This window comes from Bos mutus, chromosome 1 (assembly GCF_027580195.1).
Source record: "Bos mutus isolate GX-2022 chromosome 1, NWIPB_WYAK_1.1, whole genome shotgun sequence".
Classification (NCBI taxonomy): Eukaryota; Metazoa; Chordata; class Mammalia; order Artiodactyla; family Bovidae; genus Bos; species Bos mutus.
The window spans coordinates 52669792-52685952 of record NC_091617.1 but is presented as its reverse complement, the minus strand read 5'-3'; the positions used below and the strand labels follow the sequence as shown (position 1 = coordinate 52685952).

Genomic DNA, 16161 nt, shown 5'->3' with positions numbered 1-16161 from the left:
TACATCAATTTATGTTCCCTGTGGAATAATCCAATCAATCAATTTTAAAATCCATCAACCAAAACACTGGGAAGCAAATTCACAGATATTATAATATCTATTATCTTCTACAAATGACTCATACATATTGATATTAAAAATACTATTAGCACAATTAAAAGCAAAAGATATAATCAGATAATTCACAAATGATAGAATTATACACAGTTTAAAAACCCATGCAAAAATGTTCATTTTCATTATAATCAGAGTAATACATATTAAACAATGGCTTAGCATGTTGTGCTTATCAAATTAGTAAAGATTTATAAAACTGAGACCAGCTTGTTAAGGAGAAACACTTCTAGGATGAGAGTGAATTGACAACAACCTTGGAAAAGCAATTTGACAATAATGATATTTAAAATGTTCATAACTTCTTATTCAGTAATTCTATGTCTAGGAATCTTTCCTAAGAAAATATCCTTAATATAGAAAAAGCTACAGAGTTGTTCATCTCTCTGTCATTTAAAATACAAAAAGACTGGATGCAACATAAATGTCTAACAATAAACAAATGACTAAGTAAACTATAACTCAATTGATGTCACTGTGCATTCATATAAAACAACTAAGCAGAAGTTACCATGAAGATGGAGATTGTGATAATGTTAGTGAAAAACACTGAACATATGATTTTATAAACATTATTATTTTAGTTATGAAAAGCAAACCAAGTAGAATACAGAGAAGCAAAAGTTGGAAGGAAATATAACACAATATTTTCTAAAGTGATGGAAACGAAATTTTTTCATTTGTATTCCACACTTCTCCCACTTTATGTATTATACATATCTTCTCTTATAATGGGGCTTCCTGATAGCTCAGTTGGTAAAGAATTCGCCTGCAATGCAGGAGACCCTGGTTCGATTCCAGGGTCAGGAAGATCGGCTGGAGAAGGGATAAGCCAGTATTCTGGGGCTTTCCTTGTGGCTCAGCTGGTAAAGAATCTGCCTGCAATGTGGGAGACCTGGGTTCGATCCCTGGGTTGGAAAGATTCCCTGGAGAAGGGAAAGTCTATACACTCTAGTATTCTGACCATAGAATCGCAAAGAGTTGGACGGGACTGAGAGACTTTCACTTTTCTTTTATAACATTTATTTAAAGAAATTAAAAAGGAGGGAGGAGGGTTCAGGATGGGGAACACATGTATACCTGTGGTGGATTCATGTTGATATATGGCAAAACCAATACAATATTGTAAAGTTAAAAAAAAAAACTTAAAAAAAAAGAAATTAAAAGTACATTAAAGAATAAAGGAGGAATGATAGTCGATGTGGAGCAGAAATTAGGCTAATAAATGTGGATTCAACCCTTATAGTCCATTCCAAAGGTGATGGTATTTTCACTGGCCTTTGCAAATTGTCATCTCTCTGAAAGTTGATGATTGAATTGATTTCTGGGAAGATAATGCCTAAAGTGTAAGGAATTAGAATGTTGTTACTTCTAACCTGCTTTATTTTTTTAACTTTATTTTATATTGGAGTATAGTTGATTAACAATGTTATTAATAGTTTCAGGTGTACAACAAGGTGATTCAGGTATATGTATACATGTCTCTGTTCTTTTTCAAATTCCTTTCTTGATTAGGCTGTTATAGAACACTGAGCAGAGTCCCCTGTGCTATACAGTAGGTCCTTGTTGGTTATTCATTTTAAATATAGCAGTGCATAAATGTCAATCCCAGAATGCTTTTCTTGCTTTATAATTAAACTATAAAAAGGAATATGCAAGGTCAAGGAAAGATCCTCTAAAAATAACAAGTACTTTAAATGGGATGATTATCAAGGAACAGGGGCTTCCCCAGTGGCTCAGCAAAAAAGAATCTGCCTGCAATGCAGGAGACCAGGTTCTATCCCCAGGTCGGGAAGATCCCCTGGAGAAGGGAATGGCTACCCACTCTTGCCTGGAGTATTCTTGCCTGGAGAATCCCATGGACAAAGCAGTCTGGTGGGCTACAGTCTATAGGATCACAAAGAGTCGGACGTGACCGATGCGACTTACCATGCATCAAGGAACACATACCCAATAGCTACATTTAGCTTTATGTTATAAAATACTATCCAACTTTTTTAAAACAGGCAATTTATGATCACTGATATACTTCAAATACATTCTAATTATTATAAAGTTCATCTCACACTTTTAAAATAATTGTGTAAACTTACTTTCCAAATCTTTATTAAGTATCTTTTTGCTAGAGGCTTAGACATTATTATGTAAATTCTTAGGCATATGAATTGAGCAAAATTTAAAATGCCACTTACCTGACATGCTTTTTTTCTTTGAGAAATCCTTATGTAGCCATAAGCAAGTGTATGAATTAAAAATACTCCCGCAAGCTTTTTTTTCTAAGTAATGTTGCTCTGTTGTTATAAGTGTCAGTAAACTTTATCTGTACCTCAGTTTTTTCTCTCTTCTTAAAATCTTCTGCGTGTACTTTGTTCAGTTACAAACAGGAAATGTGGTGATGGAGGCTTCTAGAGTTTTGATCTGAAACCAGTAGGCTGTTAAACTTTTCTGTGAAATGTGAGAAGTAAAATCCCACAAGCCTCTGTACCCTGGTATTTGAACTTTTATCAGCACTTAACAAACATTAAAACAAATAATAAAATCAATGGGTAAATTAGACTAGGCAGGATGAGATGGTTGGATGGCATCACTGACTCATGAGTTTGAGCAAACTCCAAGAGATAGTGAAGGACAGGGAAGCCTGGTGTGTTGCAGTCCGTGGGGTCGCAAAGAGTCGGATACAACTTAGCAATTGAACAACAAGGATTTCCCATCTCTCAGAAGAAAATCTAGGGATCTCCTCCCAAGTGAGGTCATATGAAGACAAAATAAAATACACTAAACTGAGGAGAAAACGGTAAGAAGCCCCCAGGCATGCTCAGCTGCTGGTTGTGTTATATTTGAGGTGTGGCAGAGGAAAGGAAATTAACACACTTGGAACACTTACTTATCAGGTACCTTCTGTACCTAACTCCACTGGGAGATTGGGTGCCTGCCTTCTTTCCTGCCAACCTTGCCCCTGCAACATGAGTCTCTCTATCCAATCTAGGGCCACATGGTGACAAGCTCCAGCTCTCTCCTATCCTGGAGTCTCAGTATCAGAAGTCCTTAAATGTTAGTGTGCATAAGTATGTTACGTACCATTAGTTTAACATGCATATTCCTTAGCCCTGCTGAATCAGAATATTTGGAGTACAAATGTGCATTTTCACAATTACCGTTGCTTATTTTAATATATGGAGAAGGCAGTGGCACCCAACTCCAGTACTCTTGCCTGGAAAATCCCACAGACGGAGGAGCCTGGTAGGCTGCAGTCCATGGGGTCGCTAGAGTCGGACAGGACTGAGCGACTTCACTTTCACTTTTCACTTTCATGCATTGGAGAAGGAAATGGCAACCCACTCCAGTGTTCTTGCCTGGAGAATCCCAGGGACGGGGGAGCCTGGTGGGCTGTCGTCTGTGGGGTCACAGAGTCGGACACGACTGAAGCGACTTAGCTTAGCTTATTTTAATATAAGTGTTCTGGATAATTCTCTGAGAAATCCATATATATGTGTGTGTGCGTGTGTGTGTCAATAATAGCATTTTATTTCTAATGTTAGATAAAAAATAGTCTTGGTCATATCTATGTATACAGTTTATAAGTATTTCTGTGTATATATATCTGCTGCATATTTGCTTATGTGCTTATGATATTTGCTTATGTACTTTGCCACTTTTCTTTAATTATAAAGAAATGACAAACCTGAATCCAGTTTATTACAAAAAGAGATGTACTTAAAGCTTTAAGAACTCAAACTTAATATAAAATTAAAAATAAGACTTTTGATGCACAAACTCAGAGCAAAGATATTATATGGCTTGCTTTAGCTTCTCTAAGATTCCTGAGGGCAGGGAGAGCACTGATCTTATCTGTCCGTAACACTCCAGCATCTAGAATAATGACTAGCACGCTGTAGTCTCAATAAATATTCTCACAATGATTGAATAAATAAAAGAATGTTAGTTTTCTGCTTTCTCCCAGCTCCATCACAGTAAAGAACTTCCCAGTAAATAAAATACAGTGTTTCTCTATTCCTTGGATAGAGTCAACTAAGTACTAACAAATTTTTCTACCTTGATCACTTTTTTCCAAAACACTGAATTGGCCAAAAAGTTCTTGTGAATCTTTGAATCAGAATCGATAAAACTGAAAGAAGTCATGGGGAATCCCTAGCCTAATCTTCTAAAAAAATTTTTCAAAATACATTTCATAGAACACATTTTGCTCTAGGTTTTCAAGAAATCCTTGGGAAAAATACTCCTTTAACCAATATATTTGGGAAAATTGTATATTTTCATCTCTGTGGATGCATATTAGTATATTAAAGTCTTAGATATAATCCTACAAAAAGGAAACCTGAAAAACATTTTTTATCAGAGCTTTTTCTAAACTTCTTTGTCCAGAGAACTTTTTGTTTGGCTGCCATCCATTAGTCAGATGGCAGATTGTATAAAATGGGTCTGGATGCCCACAGACAAAGATCTCAAGGAGACAGAAGTCTCGGGTACATGTAGGGACAAAAGGACAACAAAAATCAGAAGGATCCATCCAAGATTAGATAGAATTTAGGAATGGAGACGGAAGAGATGACTCCCAGATTTCCATAGAGGTTTGGACACCTGCAATATCAGTTCAGGAGGAGAAGGCTGGCTCAGGTGGCCATGAGGGGTTACCCTTTGGTCTTAAAACAGGATGATTGGAAAGAAGGATAGAAGGCCCAGGTTCCGAAAGGAACTGTATAGATTCCCCAAGCAGGACCTTAGCTTGGGGGCAGAGTATTGATAGATTCCCATTTCTACCAACTGGGGCATGCAGAGGACATGGGAGAAAGAGTTTCAAGACTGGACATTGAGGTACGAGCATCCCCTTGTTAGAACAAGAACAGTGCTGAGGATGGGAATGAAGGTGCGAAGATACCCTCATCTTGGCTGATCCATAAAGCACAATTCTAGAAACGAGAAGGGTGTTCAGTAGTTGGTTTTGGATGCAGAGAAAGTCAGACTCAGCAATAATGACTCAGGTCAAAATACAGGAATTCCATGGCGTAGCTCAAGAGGTGTAACTCTCAGTACAGACCAACAGGGAAGGAGACAAACGCTTGTGGGACAGTGCCTGAAGATGGCTAAGGCTTGCCTGTCTCAAGTTTGCAGCCTCACAAAAACACAAGTCGGCAAAGATCGAGAAAAGACAAGGGCAGAGGAGACAGGTAGGGACTAAGCAAGGGTATACCCCCTACTTTGGGTCAATAAGGCAATCTGTGGTACCTGCTGAGTGATTGCCTACTGGCTTAAAAGAGTTAACGTACTTGATTGTACATAATCTGCATGACCGGCATTTCCAAAATTGTCAAACTTTGGCTAATAAATCCGAACCACTTCACAATTTCTAATTATTGTAATGTTCCTGAAAAATGACCTGCATTACAGTGTTCCCCGAGTCATAGTCTTACATATTCAGGAGATAGAACAAGATTGTCCAAGGTCATATGCAAAGTCTGTGTCTGTGCATTAGCTTAGCTCCACAGATGTTTGCAATCTGCTAGAGAAAAATGATAGTTTTTCATCAAATATAGATGGCTGAGCACATGAAGACATTATCAGAATATAAACACCTACAGATATGCTTGTTATGAAATATATTAGTGCATTCAGAGATTTGAATCATGCCTTCATGAGTCATGTTCAAATAATAAATAAACATGAGGCTTCTGTACTACTGTTTAATGAGACAGGTGATCAAAATGAAGTATAGAAGATAGCTAGACAAAGAAGAAATGTCCTGACAAGATTGAAGCAATTAGATATGTTGTAGAAAATTTAGGGGAAAGGTGTGGTTTTGATGGGCACCTGTCAAGAAATAAAGACTTTAAGGCCAACAAAATTGAGGTTTTGTTGCCAAAAGAAACTAAAAAACATGTCAAAATGGCAAGAGGTTCCATACTCAGAAAAATGGGTCATGGAGTATAAAAAGAGACACAGTTTCCTACCTGTATTTTATGGTTATCTATTAGTTTTTTAATTACTTTCTATCACTGTAGTTGCTTATTTATATCTGCATATACACATGCATATATTATACACACATATATTTAAGGTGTTACAAAATGTTTTGCTTTTCTCAAAGAGTTCCAAAATGTTAAGAGTAGCTATTAGCAGGGGATTATCAGGGACTTTGACTTTACATTTTACATGGTGATCTATTGTTTAAAATTATTTACAATAACATGTACTACTTTTATAATTGGAATAAAAAATGCTTCCTAGTTTTAAAGGCTCATTGAAATACCTTGTTTTATAGAATTAGAATTTCTCTCTCTGTGATTTTTTTCCCCCTTATTCTGGAAAATCATTCTTTAGTAAGACTGAAGCTAGTACAAAGCAAGCAAACAACTTTATGAAAGACAAAATGGAAAGGGCCCCTGTGCTTCCAATTATGCTGTTTTAAAATATGAAATTATTTAGAATTAATTAGAAATTAATTAGAATGTTACAATTGCATCTGATTAAACCATACTGATTCATATTTTCATCAAGTTTATACTATAAGATCCTTCAGAAAACATAATTACTCAGATGAGTAAAAAAAGTTAAAAGCAATAGAATGCTGCATAGATTTGGCCTAAGATTCTCAGATCTTTTTATTACATTTATAATAGCCTTGTAGAACCAAAAATCAAACACTGGAAAATCAAACACTGAAATAAAAGTAGATAACAAAAATTCAGAAATGAAAGAAATTTTCATTTTCCTACATGTAAAAGGCTTAAACACCCATATTTTCTGGAAGAAAACAATTTGCCCCATTGCACAAATTTCTATGTGATGTCCTTTAACAAAGTTAAGCATTCTGAGAAATGTTGTTCTTATTTGAAACACAACTGGCTCAAACAAAGCAAACCAGTTTATCATAAAACTTCTCATAATTTTAGTGAGCTAATATGCAATTTCACTTCTCGGGAGGATATATTATGCAGCGTTTCCAAAACTTATCATATAAGAGAAGCATTTCTTTTTTTTTTTTTTTTTAACATTTTGCAGAACTACTGTTCTGAGGTATGTATTTTAGCAACTTTTTCTTCCTGTTGAACTGGGTCTTACTTTCTACCCTCGTTCCACATTTGGAGCCTGGTTTACTCGAGGAGTACCATGGAGAGTATCAATTTTACCATCTTTATAGAAATTTCCATCTTGAGATGTTTTGCATGAGATCATAAAAGAATAGGCCCTTAAAATTCAAATGCTCCTGGACAGGTAGCAATTTAGAATTCTCAGTATAGCTTGAACAGTGAGACTAGTTCTAGTGGATCTTCCTTCAAGGAAGGCATACATTACATTAAATTTTGATCAAAATAAGATTTAGGACTCAGACCTTTCTAAGGGAAGGTAAGCTCTAGTTGGAGGACCCTAAGGAGTAGGAACATAGAGTAGAAACAGGAGCAACAAGAAGTGATGGGCAGTAAGAGTCCTGGCTGAAAACATGTGCATCTTCAAAAGGAGGCATGGAATGACTTTAATGAAGTGACTATTGGCAGAGGTGCAATCAGGGCTGATGGAAAGAACAGGACATGGTGAAGCCCTTGCCAGGTAACAACAGAGGGAACCCATGACAACTCCTAGGCTTAAAGGTATTAGAGGAGTATCAGTTACTGGAACCAAGTGAGATATATAGCTGTAAGAAAGGGCTGCCAGGCAGGGACTATGGCTTTGTTAGCGCACCCCAATGCCCACCCCCACCAAGAAAAACAACCAGTGCCAGTTATGACCAGGCAAAGGGAAATCTGTGGAAAAACATCCCAATTTTGTTCTCTGCCCTCCAATCTCAGTCTCCCACCCATTTTCCTCATTAAACCCAGTCAATCCAGGGAAGGCAACCTGCAAGAAACAGTCTATAGAGGTCAGCCTCACATGGTCTGAGAAAGGTGAAGAACAAAGAGTAAGTCTGGAGAGAAAACGTGTGAGTAAGTGGCTGAGAATGAATTTAATTTTGATAGGTACTATCTCTCCTGATGGCGCTTCCCTAGCATCACAGACGGTAAAGAATTAGCTTGCACTGCAGGAGACTTGGAGAAGGCAATGGCACCCCACTCCAGTACTCTTGCCTAGAAAATCCCATGGACAGAGGAGCCTGGTAGGCTGCAATTCATGGGGTCGCTAAGAGTCAGACACGACTGAGCAACTGCACTTTCACTTTTTACTTTCATGCATTGGAGAAGGAAATGGCAACCCACTCCAGTGTTCTTGCCTGGAGAATCCCAGGGACGGGGGAGCCTAGTGGGCTGCCATCTATGGGGTCACACAGAGTCGGACACGGCTAAAGTGACTTAGCAGCAGCAGCAGGAGACTTGGGTTCAGTCTCTGGGTCAGGAAGATCCCCTGTAGAATGGAATGGTTCCCCACTCCAATATTCTTGCCTGGAGAATCCCATGGGCAGAGGACCCTGGTGGGCTACACTCCATGGGTAGCAAAGAGTCATATACAACTGAGCAACTAAGTACACACAAATATCTCTCTTGACACACATAGACTTTACAATTTTGTAAGTAGACTTACTCTGCAGAGCACAGAAGAGTAAATAAGAGCAATCAATTTTGAAATTTTTAACTAGATTCATCAAGGCAGTTTTATTGACCTTATAATAATAACCTGAGTGAGTGAGTGATAGTTGCTCAGTTGTGTCTGACTCTTTGCAATCCCAGGACTGTTGCCTTCCAGACACCTCTGTCCATGGAATTCTCTAGGCAAGAATACTGGAGTGGGTTGCCATTTCCTTTTCCAAATAATAACCTGAGATTCCTAAAAAATAAGTTGGTTCTGGCACAAGGAAACAAAACTAAGGATAAAATGTATCCCAAGATGATACCAAAATGATTGAAGGGAGTACATAATAAAGGAAACTATATGTGAAAAGTTCCCAGGGTTTAAGAAAAATAAAATTTTAAGTCAAAAGATTCAAAGGCAGTGGGAAGGGGAGAGAGATAATAAAGCCAATGTAGCAAATGGTTAAATCTGAAGAATTTAAATGAAAAGTACATGAGAATACTTTGTATTATTCTTGTAATTGTTTTGTAAAGTCTAAAATCATGCCAAATGTAAAAGTTAATAAATACATGTAAATTACTTAGAAGAGCATATGCTACATATGAAATAGTAAGTATAGCATATGCTGCATATGAAACAGTAAGCATAGATGTTGATGCTGTCAGTATTAACCTGATAGCAAAATCAGATAAAGACACTAAAAGAAAAGAAAATGACAGAAAAATTATTCCTCATAAACATACATAGGAAAATTCTTAAAATTTTGGCAAAACTAATCCAGCATTATATTAAAAGGATAATATATCGTGACTAAGTGGGATTTATTCCAGCAACAAAAGATGGTTTAACCTTAGAAAATCAATGTAAATCATCAGGTTAACAACTAAAAAACTCAAAAAACAAAACAACCATGTGATTATTCAATAGAGGCAGAAAGACTACTTGAAAAAAATCTCAACATGCTTTCCTGACTTAAAAAATAAAACTCTCAGGAAAATAGGAATAGAAGGGAGCTTCCTTAACAGAATTAAGATACTTAAAAAAAAAAAAAAGCCTACAACTTACATCATCCTTAATCATTAAGTAGGGGCTTCCCTGGTGTCTCAGACAGTAAAGAATCTGCCCGCAATGTGGGAGACCTGGGTTCATTCCCTGGACTGGGGAAGATATCCTGGAGAAGGGAATGGCTACCAACTCCAGACTTCTTGACTGAAGAATTCCATGGACAAAGGAGCCAGTGGGATACAGTCCATGGGATCACAAAGAGTTGGATACAACTGAGCGACTAACACTTAATCATTTAGGAGGTCAACCTTGTCAGTTACTGAATGTTTTCCCTCTAATATGGACATAAGGCAAGGATATATACTCTCACCACTTTAATTCAACATGATACTAGAGGTTCTAGTCCAAGCAATAAGCAAAGTAAATGCATTTGGATTGGAAAGCAAGAAGTAAAGAAAGAGGTCTCACCACTGACACGATTTTATGAAAATTACAAAAACAGTCTGCTACAATTAATTAGAAAGTATAGCATGGTTTAATAATATAAAATTAATATATAAAATTTATATTTCTAACAAAAAAAACATAAAATAGGAACAGAAATGAGATTAGTATGTTTGGGGGCTAGAAATTGAAAGAGGAATTGACTACAAAAGGACAAAAGGGAACTCTTTGGGGAAAATGTAAAGAGGTCTATTTTGACTCATGAGAGTACATCATGATCTATGCAGAGTACATCATGAGAAACACTGGGCTGGAAGAAACACAAGCTGGAATCAATATTGCCAGGAAAATATCAATAACCTCAGATATGCAAATGACACCACCCTTATGGCAGAAAGCAAAGAAGAACTAAAGAACCTCTTGATAAAAGTGAAAGAAGAGAGCGAAAAAGTTGACTTAAAGCTCAACATTCAGAAAACTAAGATCATGGCATCTGGTCCCATCACTTCAAGGCAAATAGATGGAGAAATAGTGGAAACAGTGACAGACTTTATTTTGGGGGGCTCCAAAATCACTGCAGATGGTGACTGCAGCCATGAAATTAAAAGATGCTTATTCCTTGGAAGAAAAGTTATGACCAACCTAGACAGCATATTAAAAAGCAGAGACATTACTTTGCCAACAAAGGTCCATCTAGTCAAGGCTACAGTTTTTCAATTAGTCATGTACGGATTTGAGAGTTGGACTGTAAAAAAAGCTGAGCGCCAAAGAATTGATGTTTTTGAACGGTGGTGTCAAGTCCCTCGGACTGCAAGAAGATCCAACCAGTCCATCCTAAAGTAAATCAGTCCTGAATATTCACTGGAAGGACTGATGTTGAAGCTGAAACTCCAATACTTTGGCCACCTGATATGAAGAATTAACTCATTTGAAAAGACCCTGATGCTGGGAAAGATTGAAGGCGGGAGTAGAAGGGGACAACAGAGGATGAGATGGTTGGATGGCATCACCGACTCAATGGACACGGGAGTTGGTGACGTACAGGAAGGCCTGGAGTGCTGCAGTCCATGGGGTTGCAAAGAGTCAGACACAACTGAGTGACTGAACTGAACTGATTTTGACTCTATGTAAAATTATACTTTGATAAAGCTGCTGCTGCTACTGCTGCTAAGTCACTTCAGTCGTGTCCGACTCTGTGCGACCCCATAGACGGCAGCCCACCAGGCTCCCCCGTCCCTGGGATTCTCCAGGCAAGAACACTGGAGTGGGTTGCCATTTCCTTCTCCAGTGCATGAAAGTGAGAAGTGAAAGTGAAGTCGCTCAGTCGTGTCCAACTCCTAGAGACCCCATGGACTGCAGCCCACTAGGCTCCTCTGTCAATGGGATAAAGCTAACTTCAAAAATTTGGAGACAGGAAAGAAAAGAATCTATGAGTCCAATGTTGATAAGTAAAACAAATAAATAAATGATCAATAAGTAGTAAGGGGAGCTTTTTTTCATAAAATAGAGTGGAAGGAATAATGATGGTAGAACATCCAACATTTTGAAACTATCAGCTTAGTAACTGATTCAGAGAAGATGGTCAATATGTCCTAAATTAGTAAGTAAATGACCAAATTTTAAGAAATTACAAACTTTGACAAAAGCTCTACAAATTACTATTTTAAAGGGAAAATATTAATTTATTGATATTGAAACCTAGCAGATATAATCTTAAGTAAGTATTACAGTTAATGCTATCAATAATGAAACAAACTAAAGTCATGTATCTACTGATAATGTACACCAAGGTAGACTTGAGAACTGACTGCAAGTTTGAAGGTGTTCGTCACACACATAATCTCAGTTGGCAACATCTGGGCAAGTCTTGGAGAATTAAGGTGTCTGCTCAAATCATTGACTGACCACTAAATTATGTAGACAGAGCAGCCCCAAAAAAGAAACACTAAAAGAAAATGACCAGATACATTCAGTTTCAAAGATGGTCTGTGGTTTAAGTCCGGGCAGGTTATCAAAACAAACAACAGAAACCCACAATACAATGAGCCTTAGAAAAAAAGAATACACAGCTGCTACAATTTTATCTAAAATTCACAGTTATCTGCCCTATTACCACCACATCAGTCTCAAAATTCACACAACCATGACAAGACATGTTAAGAAACGGAAGACTGTGACCCATATTCAGCGGGCGGGGGAGCGGGATGCGGTCAATAGAAATTGACTCTTGAGAACCCAGATAAAATAGCCAAATGGAAATTCTAGATTTGAAAAGTACTATAACTGAAATAAAAAATTCACTAGATAGACTCAACAGCAGATTTTAAATAGCAAAAGTAGAAGATTTGTTAAAAAGGAATAGTCTCAAAGATCTGTAGAACAATTTCAAGAATGTATGTATTGGGAGTCATAAAAGGAGGAGTGATAGGGAAACAAGACATTATATTAAAAATATAACGGCTATACACTTCCCATTTTAAAGAAAAACATTTATTTCCAGACCCAATGAACACTAAGAAGCTCAATGAACACAGGCAGATATACAAATAAAACACAACTAGGCACATCATATTCAGATTCCCAAAATCCAAAAAAAAAGTCTTGAATGCAGCAAGAGAAAAGCAACTCATACAAAAAGGGGCTACATTATGGTTAATACTTAACTTCTCATAAGAAACAACAGAGGCCATAAGAAAGAAATGACATACTCAAAGTGCTAAAAGAAAAAAAAAAGGCCACCAAGTAGCCTACTAAAATTAGCCTTAAAGAAAAATATATTTCTAGATTTAAAAAAATTAATAGTATTTATTGCTAGGAAACCTGGAAACACAAGGGAAGTTCTTTAGGTTGAAGGAAATAACCCCAGACAGTAATTCAGATCCACAAGAAAAAAAGGAGGTCACCAGAAATATGTAAGTAAACAAAAACTATAAGCACATATGTATAATGTTTTTCTTCCTTAACTTCTTTAAAGTTAGAAGATTGTTTAAAATCTTAATTCTAACACAGTATTAAATTTACAATACATATATGAAGGTTTTATATATATGCTGTTGCTGATGCTAAGTCGCTTCAGTCGTGTTCGACTCTGTGCGACCCCACAGATGGCAGCCCACCAGGCTCCCCCGTCCCTGGGATTCTCCAGGCAAGAACACTGGAGTGGGTTGCCATTTCCTTCTCCAATGCATGAAAGTGAAAAGTGAAAGTGAACTCGCTCAGTTGTGTCCAACTCTTAGCGACGCCATGGACTGCAGCCTACCAGGCTCCTCCGTCCATGGGATTTTCCAGACAAGAGTACTGGAGTGGGGTGCCACTGCCTTCTCTATATATATGTCAACACAAAAAAATAAGGAGAAATGACATAGACCTTTACTAGTATGCTACATTTTAATTATGTCAGTGCTAACTTTAAGTGAATTGTGAAAGTTAAAAATGAATATTTTGATCCCTAGGGCAGCTAACCACAACACAAAATCTCAAAGAATACAGTGAAAATAACGAACAGAGGAATTTAAGTGGTATCAAAAAAGTTTTTGCTTAACATAAAAGACAGAAATTGAGCAATAGAAGAACAAAAGAAAGTGAGATATTAAGAAAACAAATAGCAAAAAGGCAGATATAAATCCAACTATATCAATACTTACATTAAATATGAATTAGATGAACACTCCACTCTAAATTTAACACTTAGATGAAATGGATAAATTCCTAGAAATTCACAAAGTACTAAAAACTGACTTGAGAACTAATAGAAAATCTGGATATACTTATGCAAAATAATTAAATATCAATTAAAAATGAGGGAAGAGGGGGAATGCAGGGAAGGAGTTTATGAAGCTCTGTATTAGTTGAATCTTTTATAGTAAGAATAGAGTTCTGAATTATCTGTGTGATAATAGAAACGTCAGTTTCCTCTAGTTGTAGTTATTTAGAGTTCAACTTAACAATTAAACTCATAGGGCACATCAGACTTCATCCAGCACCAGTGGTTATTTAGTTTTAAGAAAACAAACAGGAAATAACCCAGCATACAACAAAGCTGTGGTCTTGGACCTCCCAGTCATAGCTCGCAATGTGCCAGCCATGCTGTTTACAGAACACACATGGTCATAGAAGTGAAGCTGAAAATACACAGCTCCAAGAGCTCAGGGAATCATCAGCTCTGGGGGCCTGTAGGCTTTTAGTCCTCATCTCTTTGTTCTCATGTGTATGCCATTAGCCCCACGTCTCTGCAGCTTCATCTCAAATGCCAGTTATTCATCACTCATTCTCAATGATGAGGTATGGTTTGGTCCTCTAGTCCTCGTCCAGATCCTCTTTAAGCATAGAATTGCTCAAGTCCTGTTTCTAAAAATTCTTTCAGTTAAAGAAGGAAGGAAGACTGAACATGGATCAAATCTTCAATCATAAGATTGAACAAAAGTCAAAGAAACAACTGTTGCTGCTGCTGCTGCTAAGTCACTTCAGTCGTGTCCGACTCTGTGCAACCCCATAGACGGCAGCCCACCAGGCTCCCCCGTCCCTGGGATTCTCCAGGCAAGAACACTGGAGTGGGTTGCCATTTTCTTCTCCAATGCATGAAAGTGAAAAGTGAAAGTGAAGTCACTCAATCGTGTCCAACCCTCAGCAACCCCATGAACTGCAGCCTTCCAAGCTCTTCTGTCCATGGGATTTGCCAGGCAAGAGTACTGGAGTGGGGTGCCTGTTAGCTCCTTTTAAAAGGTCTGGACAGATATCACTCAAAGATTAATAACAGGTATGTGTTAAGATTACAGGCATTTTTTTCTTTCTTATTTAAACTTTCACCTTTTTTGTAACTTTACAATAAGCACTAATTAATTCAGAAAAATGAAGCTATTTTCCAAAAAAATTTATAAGGAATATGTATACTTATGGCTGATGCATGTTGATGTATGGCAGAAAGCAACATAAAATTGTAAAGAAATTAGCCTTCAATTAAAAATAAATTTTAAAACATTTATAAGCAATCAAGGGTTTGCTCAGTTGAGGAAATGAATAGTTGGCACAGATGGCAAATATTCTTACACTTGCCAATGTTAGAGTGACAATGAATGTCAGTGCTGTGTGGTATCCTTAAAAATTACATTTTAATTTTAACTAATTTTTTTTTTTAATTTAAGCTTCCAAACAAACTTTAAAACTGGATAAAGGAACCTATTTAGAGTATATCTAATTTCTATTTTTGTAGCAGGTTGGGTTCTCAGGAAGGTGGCTCTGAGATAGGTTTACCAGAAGCGTACTAGGGATCAGGTGAATCTGGAGAAGACAAGAGACTAAAGCAGGGCAAAGGAAAAGGTCAAGGGGCAATACAGTCTCAAGCTTCACGATCCCCAGCTCTGAAGATAGGATGAGCTTTCAGAGCTGTTTTGAGAGTGGAGAGGGCTGGGAGGGGTAAGCGAAGGGATAGAGGAAGGGTAGGGCCATAACAAGCCTGTGTTGAAGATGGCCTTGAAGCGGTATATCCTTGGTAAGGTGACTCTTCACATGCAGAGATACCTGAAGGGAGCTGATAGCTGGAGGCCTGTTTTCCTTCCAGCAAACCTCCCAGAAGCTGGGTAATTAGTCCTTAATTCCTGAACAGGAATCTGGGCAGTACATTATAATGTTCACCACAATTAGAAAATGCAAATGAGTTAAGCTGAGTTTTTCTGGTAACACAGTCTGTGCAGCAGACACTATTAGTTGCCCAGTCAAGATCCAGCTTCTCCTTGTGTCTAATTCGTTTGAAGCAGGATGTGCTTAAGTCAGGTGACATAAGAGTGGTGTCTAAACCAATTATGAGAATCCTGTTCTCTGCTTCCCAGAACCTCCCCCTACCCTCCCAGCCTCTACAGCAGTTACTTGTGGTCAGGGGGCCTGATGGTAATAAGATAATGAGACTCAGGAGTCTCATTATCACTATAATAATACACTAGGAATTTTGAAAAATATTTTGTTTTCTTTTTTAAAAAGGAACAGATGAAGCTGGCGTCTTCTTACCTCTTCCTAATTCCTTCTTCCTTTTCTTGTACACAGCTGTGGTACTTACAGCTGCAGGAATTATTTTGCAACTGAGAGGAA

The 16161-nt window shown here is 37.5% G+C and overlaps 1 protein-coding gene across 1 annotated transcript in view; it reads right to left on the bottom strand.

Annotated features, from left to right (window-relative positions):
* Window positions 1–2514, bottom strand: part of TRAT1 (T cell receptor associated transmembrane adaptor 1) — a 47995-nt gene extending 45481 nt beyond the window's left edge. Inside the window, exon 1 of the mRNA XM_070368897.1 lies at window positions 2307–2514. Within this exon, the coding sequence (XP_070224998.1) occupies window positions 2307–2313 (7 nt within the window). The 5' untranslated portion in view covers window positions 2314–2514. The remainder of the gene's footprint in view (window positions 1–2306) is intronic.
* Window positions 2515–16161: the final 13647 nt, after the last annotated feature.